At 36.4% G+C, this 10223-nt stretch overlaps 1 protein-coding gene across 1 annotated transcript in view; it reads right to left on the bottom strand.

Annotated features, from left to right (window-relative positions):
• PELI1 (pellino E3 ubiquitin protein ligase 1) overlaps positions 1 to 8091 on the bottom strand; it is a 19199-nt gene extending 11108 nt beyond the window's left edge. Inside the window, exons 1-3 of the mRNA XM_044660688.1 lie at positions 8021 to 8091; positions 4761 to 4890; positions 545 to 646 (exon numbers count right to left, since the gene is read on the bottom strand). Coding sequence (XP_044516623.1) covers positions 545 to 646; positions 4761 to 4890; positions 8021 to 8091 — 303 coding nt within the window. The remainder of the gene's footprint in view (positions 1 to 544; positions 647 to 4760; positions 4891 to 8020) is intronic.
• Positions 8092 to 10223: the final 2132 nt, after the last annotated feature.

The following is a 10223-nucleotide window of genomic DNA, read 5'->3' on the forward strand; positions in this document are numbered from 1 at the left end:
GAACTGGAGAGACCTCCGGGAACTGATGCAGAGCGAAAGGAGCAGAGCCAGAAGAACATTGTACACAGAGACTGATATACTGTGGTAAAATCGAATGTAATGGACCTCTGTACCAGCAGCAATACAATGACCCAGGACAATTCTGAGGGATTTATGGTAAAGAATGCTACCTACATTCAGAGGAAGAACTGCAGGAGAGGAAACATATAAGAAAAGCAACTGCCTGAACGCATGGATCGGGGTGGACGTGATTGGGGATGTGGACTCGAAACTACCACACCAATGCAACTACCAACAATTTGGAAATAGGTCTTGATCAAGGACACATGACAAAATCAGTGGAAATGTGCGTCGGCCATGGGTGGGGGGAATGCGGGGGGTGAAGGGGAAAGTAGGAGCATGAATCATGTAACCATGTTAAAAATGATTATTAATAAATGTTTAAATTAAAAAAAAAAAGTCCATCAGAAGAATAACTAAGAGCAAAGCATTTTCCCAACGAAAAACAAAACAAAACAAAACAAAAACGAAGATTTGTGGTTACCTGGAACATATCAGTGTTGCTGTCGTGAGTATATTCAACCACCACTGTCTGAGCTCGAGACAAGGTATATGATATACTATGTTGGTCCTTATTGCTTATTGCCTATGAAGGAAAAGGTAAATAGCATAACTAAGCATGGCTTTCATACACAATAAATTTCTTAAACATAAAATAAGATGGGTTAGATGTTAATAATTCAATATATGCTATTTGCAATAACACATTTAAAAAGAACAGATCAAAAAGTAGCAAATGTTTGACTATTCATTCTTAGGAAAATTTAAAAACACCATAAATCTACGTCTACGTATCAATATAATATTATAAATTAAGAAATATAAACAAAAAGATGATAAGGACAGTTAAAGGAATAAAATTAGCTTGTAAAAAAGATTTACCATGATTTTAGCCTCCCAGATGTTGCTTTGAGACAGACATATCAGTGATGTCAAGTGTTAGCCATATGCTGGCTAGACATAAAACGGTACATATAATGATTAAGCATCACAAAAAGAAATGAATATAATGCTGATGTGACTATACTTCTAACTTTTCCACAGCAAACTAATGAACAAATATATTTCCTGATTAAAACTTCAATATTGCACATTTTTCCTTGGTCTCAATGTGACAGATTAACTGGAAGTGATAAAACATAAGGATAGACTTTTTAAGTTAAGTGTGGACTACATTTTAAAGTTAAGTTTAATGACAAAGTATTTATTAAAACAAGAATTCCAAATATTTTTCAGCTAACTCTGATGAAAATTTGTTCAAATTAGGTCTTTGGCAAGGTAAGGTTTTATTGGGCTGAAATCTAAAAGTTTCAGTTGCTAGTCCCAAATCTCTATATGCCTGAGTAATAAGCCCCTCTATAGGAACTTTCTTTATCTGAAAAGCATTTGTAGCCTAAGAAGCTATGTGACAGGTAGAGTGGAGGGGGACAACAACATGAAGGCAGATTAAATAAAAAATACAAAGTAAATACAACTCAATTGTGGGGGCAGGGAAGGGGGAAAGGGATAGTCTTTCAGGCTGGGACTCCAATTAGGAGGAGGAGGTGATGAATGCCCAAATAAAGGTATTGATCACGTAAGTAGAGAGAAGAAAACAAATGTAATAAATGTGATGGAGGTAGATTTGTATAACCGATAAGCTGAGGAAAGTGATTGATTGGTGGTTATTTGGGGGTAGAGGGTAAATTAGGGAAAGGATGTTATAGACTGAAATTAAAAAAATTTAGTGATTGAAAGAATGGTAGTGATCTTAACAGAAATAGGGAGGTAAAGAAAAAAGGATAGTTTGGGTAAAGGTACATATAGAAATAATGAGTTCTATTTTGGAAAATTGAGTTTGGGGTGTCTATGGCACATCCAGTTGGAAATGTTCAATAGGTAGCTGGTAACATGTGAATTAGAACTCAGGAGGAAGACTTGGGGCTGTATAGGGACCTCTGGGAGTCAAATACACAGATGATGATTGAGTCCATGGGTTCATGATAACAGCAAGAGAAGGTACTGAAAGAGAAATAGCATGGACATAGCATTAATGAATATACCTTAGATGATGATCCATCAAAGGAGATTGAGAGGAATAGTCAGACAGGAAGAGAACCAGGAAAATCCATGTCAGAAAAACTCAAGGAAGAAAAAGTGTCCAGAAAGGTAGGGTGGTAGTAGAAATGGGGTGTCAACAGCTTCAGAAGCTGAAGTGAGATCAAATGAAGAATGAAGCTAAGTAAAAATGGCTTTGGTGAGAACTGTCTTAGAGAAACAAATTTCAATTGAGGTACAAGACAGGAAGCCAGAATGTAAGAGAACTGGAAAAGAGTGAGAGGAGAGAAAAAGAAGTTGAGGTAATAAATCTAGCTCTTTCTATTATAGAGTCTAGGATCAAGTAAGGATGTTTTATTTTTTTTTTAAAGGAGGGAAGAGATTTGGATGTATTTGTAAGCAAAGGAGCCAGCAGAAAAAAAGATGGAAAATAGATGTGATAAGTATAGTGGCAAACTGCCAGAGAAAACATGAGAGGATAGGGTCAAGGACACAAGAAGAAGTAATGAGAAGGGCTACTTCATTACTGAATGCCAAAGGAGAAGAGATTAGGAATAATGATAAAGGGTTTGGTGATGTAGATAAGGGAGAAAGAGGAAATTCATGGTAGATGGTCTCTATTTTCTCAATAAAGTATGAGGCAAGGCCCTCTAATGAGGGGGAAAGCAGTGATGTAGGAGGTGAGAAGATGTTGTCATCTTAGACATTAGAATTATTAGGATTAGAAAAGATGCTCTGGTTGAGTTTGATAAACAGTAAATTAGAAATGAATAAAAAGATTGTTTTGTAGAACTGAGGATGTTTGAGAGTAGATATCATAATATTAGTAGTGCTAATATAATAATGCTAGCCAGCAGACACACAACTTTTTCTAACATGATTCAGCAGCATGTGAATAGGAGGGAAGGTAGATGGTACTGATAATTCAGGGTTGGTGTTTTGAAAAGAAAAAAAAAATCCATGTTTGGTAATAGGACCGGAAGAAAATAAACTAAAGCATAAAGGGCACTATATAGCTGAACTGCTAACTAATAAGGTCAAGATTGAGAAGTAAAAAAAATTAAGCCAGAGGAAGGGTGAAGTTTTGGAAACTATTGAGAGAAGAACAGCCTAGATTTCATAAGATGAAAACTAAGTATGGAAGGAGGGAAGAAGAGGAAAAGATAGAGGGACAGGTTATGGTCAGACAGTAATTTCAGAATTGTTCATTATAGAAGAGAAATATGGTAATAGTTGGCTTAATGGAAAGGCCATCCCTAGAGTGAAATTCTCAAGTCTAAAGGTAAGGATTCTCTTGCGCGCGCACACACACACACACACACACACAGACATGATATATATATATATATACCTCATGTCAATTTACCCTCCCTCTTCAAAATCTAGAAGCTCCCCCAAATTTATTCCATAAGCTTTCTCACTAATATGATAATTCTATCACATGCTCTAATCATCCCTTTCCTACTATAAAGGTAGGATGATACTGGAGGCAGCTAAAGAGCTAGTTGTATTCTAGGACTTCTACCTTAACGGCTGGATCCTAATGGTAAGACAATGACAGAATTGCCTCTTGGGCAGAAGAATCTCAATTTAGAGAAGATGAAAAGATTCTTGCTTTGGGAACTAACTGGATTAAAGGCAATGCCTGTGGTACAGAATCAACACAAATATCAGGGCTGCACACTGGGAATGGTAATCTAAAATTACATGTATCATAGTTAAAATAAAATCTGATTCTTTTTCTTTTTCAAAGTTAAAATCTGTATTTATATTTCTTAAAGACTTCAGATTGTGCAACAATCACATTTTGATAGCAATGAGTTAATTAGCAAAATAAGAAAAATTAAAGAGTTGTATATCCTTTAAATGAAATGTCATTTTTCCCCAAGTCATAGTATTGGTGGGAGGAAGGTCACAGGAGAATTGAAAACCTGAATAACTCTTCCCTTTCTTAATTATTTCTTCCCCTCAAGGGAGAGAGCTCAGTCTGGGGGTGGAATATTTTTTAAAAATGATATAATGATTACAGTTTGTTTTTTTGGTATGAATTGGATCTGCATTAATTATGACCTTAGGTCATAAGTTTTTTGAAGGCAGAGAAATCATATCTAAGCTATTCCTTGTAACTTTATATGGAAGATTCAGTTCTCATACAAATATTCCTTCAACCTTTTCTATAGCAGGAGACAGATACTCTCTAAGCTCTGAGAATGGAAGCAGAAATGTGAAAATAATATTATGGAATACAATCAACTCATACTTCAAAGGATCTGTGATTCAATCTGTTAGACAGTAATATTTCCATCCATGCCTTAGCAGTCTGGACTTTCTGAGCTGCTGGGGGTTGGTCATGTGCATGTGTAAACACACAGAGGGGGTGGAGGGGGAAGAGGGAGAAGAGAGGGATAGAAAAGGAGGGAGAGAGAGAGTGTGTGAGTTAGTTTTCTCCCTCTCCCCTCACCAATCTTAACTCAAGCATTCAAAGCTTGGTAGGGTCCACTAAAGCTTACCAATCTTCTATGTCTTTGCTGGTATAGTTGTTGAGAAACTGGAGTTCTCTACACCATGAGGAGGACTTAGAATAGGATAATCAACTCAAACCTACTTGATTTCCCCACTCAAAAGTTCACTTCTCCCTTTGACAGAAAAGTCTAATTACTTACCTTTGCAGCTTGAGGAGTGCAGGCAATATGCACAGTGCTGGGCTTCACCCCATTTGCCTTAGGTCTTTTAAACAATGCAAACCTACTTTTTCTTCTTCCTCTATCACCATTTGGGAGTGACCCATTATACCTGATAGAGAAAAAAAGTTAAGTAACTACATATGATTATAAACCTTCAAATATTTCCTTTTTTTTTTTTTTAAACAAAGTAAACTCTCTCCCATTTAAAGGTGATCCAAACCAGTTACTGACAGCAGGGAGATTGGTGAGGGGGGGTGGAGAAAGGGTAGAGGAGGGAAGAATCTGTAACTGGTTTTGTCTTTAGAGTTACAGAGATGGCTTTTGGATTATCTATTGTTCTGAATGTTCACATCTTTCCCCTTCACTATCAAGGATAATCAAGGGTTGATTAATGGCATAGCTGTTATCTACTTATGACTCACTTTTTAGAAATGGTGACTATTTGCATGTGCTAATACAACCTTTAAAAGTACAGTATGTATTGTTCAAAATAGAATCTGCTTTAGTTGTGGAGTAAAAGCTTTAAATAGCTGAACTTTTTGAAATAAGTAATTTTTAGATGTGTCAGATGAAGAAAATTAACTCTCAAATGCATATACACATTGTGATGGCAGAAACATGTAAACAGGATACATATTCAAAAGAAACGCCAACTAGAAGATATCTCTAGCAGGCATTCTCTCTGATCCATACCCCATCCCCAGAACCAGTGTTGTTAAAGATCAGGCTAATATTAACAAAGGCCCAGACAAGTAAGAGCTTCAGAATGATTTCCTTTAGTTTAGATCTTTTGGCCCATCCTGAGCTGTATCAATTCAACACTGGGCCACTCCTTTGGTTTATATCTAAATGTTTAATATGAGCCTGTAGAAGAGGCCAAAGTCTAAAAAAACCCCAAAGTGGTTACCTTAAACTAAAGACCTGAATGTTGCTTCTTAATTTTTTGTCTAAACCAAATTTAGATGGGAAAACTAGATGGCATGATGAATATACTTCTTAAAAAGCTTGGGATATTGGTTTTCATATATTCTACTGATAATTTAAAAATACATACACATTATATATACATTCTATCCACTAGAGAAAATCTTTGCATCTCTCACATTCGGGAATCTAATCAATTACTAATATAATAATTTTGCTATTTTAAACCAATGTGGTGCCAATAATGCCACTGCAGTTTCTCTGCCACCCCCTTACTAACCTTTCTTTAGTTCTAATTCAATCCTCCCTCCCCCTTAAAGATCTGTTTTGTCTGTCCCCAAATTGTGCTTCTGAAGCTCAAAGCATTTTCCCAAGTAGCACGGCATAAAATTAACAAGTCTTTCCAGCTTTACTTTGTTACTTCTAGATTGTTAGGGGGAATCACTTCCATTTTAAAAAAGGAAGCATTATAAAGAACTGACTGCTGCAGTTGGGGATTAACAGAAATAAGGAAGAAAAGACAACAAAATGCTAGGTGGAAATGAATGTAATATGGGAAAACATGTGTACTGAATTTCAAACTGTTCCTCAAAAGGCTTCAAACTCTCTTGGAAAGGGAATAAAAAGACAACAGTTTTTCTCAGAAGTGAAGAGCTATTTGTCATCCCCAACATCATCTGAAATCTATATGGTTTAAAGTTGAAATAGTACACTAACTACTATAACGAATTCAAAAGATATCCTTTAGACTTTATCTCCCAGAATTCTTATCTTGCCCCAAACTTCCCTTTTCCTTTCTGTTTACATGTCTTTTACATGATTGTATAAGTTTGGGGTAACACTCTCTTGCTCTCTCTTCCATGTGAGTGGTGAGTGCTCCCTGTGTTTTCTAGCTCTCTAGCTAAATATTAATAAATCCTTATAAATATTATACTTTGGAGATATTGAATATTAATTTAAAAATCTACAGGGGGTTAAGTCACTTGCCCAGGATCATACAGCTAGGAAGTGTTTGAGGCCAGATTTGAATCTAGGACCGCCTTTCTTTAGGCCTTGCTCTCAATCCACTGAGCCATCCAGCTCCCCCCCTCAAAAGATATTCTAAAAGCAACATTTCTGGTAGGACTCAGAATAGTCTGGGATGTAGAAGAAAACCTAAAGATCATCTTATCAAATTCCCCACATTTTAAAGAAAACTAAACTCTGTAACAGAGATTTTTATTCTTAACTTCTCCTAAGTCAAGGGCCTTTTGAAAGGCCCTCCTAAGTCTGGTGAAGCCTATGGATCCCTTCTTAGAATGTTTTTAAATGCATAAAATAAAACACATATGACTACCAAGTAAAGCAATCATAATGAAATACAGCTGTCAAAATATTTTTAAAAATTTTGGAGACTCCAAAATCTCTGGCCTAGAGGTTAAATGACTTATCCAAAGTGGCACAAGTGACAGACAGTGCTAGAATAGAATATGCCTCTTGATTCTAGCTTTAAAAAATGTTTTCATCTTACCATGCTGCTTTCTCAATTACCAATACTCTCTTCTCTGTGGCACTGAACATTTTCATACATGTAACATCTGTACCAACCTTGCTACTACTATATAGACTCTGAACGTGTGAAGTAGAGTTTCCTGTGTGAGTGGAGTTAGTTACTAGTGACTAATTCAGGATACTGGTTCATTTGGACAATTGGTTACAGCAAGATGGAACAAATAAATTTCTTCCTGCTTCTAAATCTAGAGTTCTGTCTACGAAATACATAGATAAAATGCCACTGATATATTTTATAGGCTTAACAAAAAGGAAGCAATTTTTAAAAGTTTTTAAGCACCAAAAGCTTCTACTTCTCTACAACAGTTATGGAGTGTATTCCAACTTGAACACAGGCAGCTCTTAAAAAAATACAGCTACCTCAAGAGGGCAACAAAGTCTCGAGGTCTTTGTTTTGTAGTATATACACATATGTATGTATGTGTGCATGTACACAGAGAAGTATGTACAGTAGGGGAAAAGGTAGTGATCTTTTGTCAAGTTCAGTGTGACAAACCTGTTATCTTGTGAGGGATGAGAAAGAAAGCATCTGGGGAAGTTCACACTGAATTGTCACCTGCCTTTGAGTTTTACCATTTGACAAACATGCAGTTTTTACTGACAATACAAGGCTGGTGTCTGTCTAGTCTTTTGAGAGTCTTAGAATCAAATGATATACAAATGTGTTTTCATTTTTGAAGTAGCCTGACCCACTAATACTAATTTGTAGTGTCACACAGTTCCTGCTCATGTGAGATACTTATTCTGTGATTATGAAGCCTTACCCTAAGACAATGAGTTCACCATATTTTACTGGTGACTTAGATGGATGATTTTCTTGATCAGGAGAAAACATGAGCTTGGTTTTCTGTCTCAAATACTTGTCCACTGGTCAGGAGCCTTGAGACACCTTTTGCATTATTTCCTAAAAGAAAAAGATAATTTTTTTCATTAGGAGCATTAAAAATGAGCTTCATTATATATGCATGTCTATAGACAATTAGATATCAATCTGTTGACATAACTGGTCTGATCAGAAAGTATAAGGCCTTTGTTTTCTACACTGGATGTATTCTAAAGTTCCTTCTTGGGTTCTTTTCCCTTTTCTTTCAAAAATTTCCCACTTGCTGATATCATCTCTATGGAGATGACTCCCAGATTTATGTATCCAGCTCAGGTTGCGCTCCTAAACTCTAGTTCCACATTATAAACTAACAGACATTTTGAGCTTAATGACCTCTAGGCATCTCAAAATAGGATTCATTATCTTCCCCCACCCAAAGGCTGAACGACACCTCTTGTGTTTCTATTACCATCTTTCTTGTCACCCAGAGTTGAGGATGATACTGAGACAGCTTTACTATTCATCCCATACATCCAATCAGTGGCCAAATCTTTTTGTTTCTCTACTCACAGAATCATCACCTCAGTTGTGGCTCTCATCACTTCTTGAATACTACAATGGCCTCTTAATAAATTTCTCTGCTTTGGGTTTCTTCTCACTGTTACAGATCCTTCGCACATTGATTTTCCTAAAGTGAAGGCCTGATCATGCCATTCTCTCCGCTCTCCCTCTACACAAACTCAACAAACTTCTCTGTATGGCATTTAAAGATTTTCACAACCTGGCCCTTTTATATTGCCCTTTTAGCTTTGTTACAGATTCCTCTTCTCCATGGACCCCACAGGCCAGCCATGCTGGTCTTGCTGTTCTTTCCATATACAACTCCATTTCTAACTCATTGCCTCTGTATTTCCTCAACTCTAAACCTTGGACTCCTGGTTTCCTTCAAGATTCAGATTAAGAGATCTTCCACCTAAAGTCTTTCCCAAACACCCTTTCTACTAGTGCTTTCCACCCTACAGTTAGCTTATATTTTTAAAAATATATTTATATGTTCATGTTGTCTTCCCTGTACAAGGTAAGCCTCGAGGGGAGGCACTATTTCATTTCTGTCTCTATCTAAAGCACCCAGCACTATGACTAACACAGAGTAAGCACTTAATATAGCTTTGTTGATTGGTAATTATATAAAGCCCTATGGTTTAATGAAAATGTATGATGTAAATCATGGAACCAAAAACTAGTCTGGTTGCTCAAAGGGTTCCTTTTGTATCATTGGTTGTCACGTATCTGACAAAACTTTTTCATGTTTTAGAAAGTAAAATGTAAGATATGAGAGAAAGGAAAAATTAATGACTGATTCTCAACTCATATAATCCCAAACCCAATAAAATATACATTCAGATAGTTCGTTTCAGCTGTGGCTGAGTCAAGACCCTAAGTTCCATTCATCTATCCTCTCGGGTCAAACCTATAGCTCTAATTTCATTATACAACCCTTATCCATGAGGAAGATGCTTTATAAAAGGTAGCACTGTTTTCATCTACCAAGGAGCAATGATGTGGTTTTCATAAGAGAGATTACTAGAAAAAACTACCTTCTTATCTGGAGGATGAATTAGTTGTTTTTAATAGAACAGAAAAAAGTTGTGCTTTTATTGGAAAACAGTGAAACAGCAGGAACATTTTACTTTTTTCTTGAATCTGGCATACACAAACTCAGACCACCAATTTAGAATTATTTTAGACACATACATACACCCCACAACACCAGTTGTTTGTAATGTAATCAACACTATACTTGCTAGGCTAAAGTTTCCCTTTAAAGAAAATACTTTGATAGTCAGAGGCCAAAGTATATGGGGGTAGAGGATGAGCAATGCTCAAGTTGTGCTTCCCTTTGCCCCAACTTCCTGGTAACACAGGGGTATACAAAGTACCACTCACATGAGGTTTGGGTCCCTATGACTTGGTAGGTTTCTAACAACCATGTTAAGTCAGAACAACCAGTCCTATTAACAAATATATGTTTCCATATGGAGACAAAGTGGGGCTATCTCTATAAATGTTATGTTGGGGCTAAGTAATCACTAACTATTCAATGACTTATGAATGTCTCATTTTATCCCAACATTGAACCTGAA

This window comes from Gracilinanus agilis, chromosome 2 (genome assembly GCF_016433145.1).
Source record: "Gracilinanus agilis isolate LMUSP501 chromosome 2, AgileGrace, whole genome shotgun sequence".
Lineage (NCBI taxonomy): Eukaryota > Metazoa > Chordata > Mammalia > Didelphimorphia > Didelphidae > Gracilinanus > Gracilinanus agilis.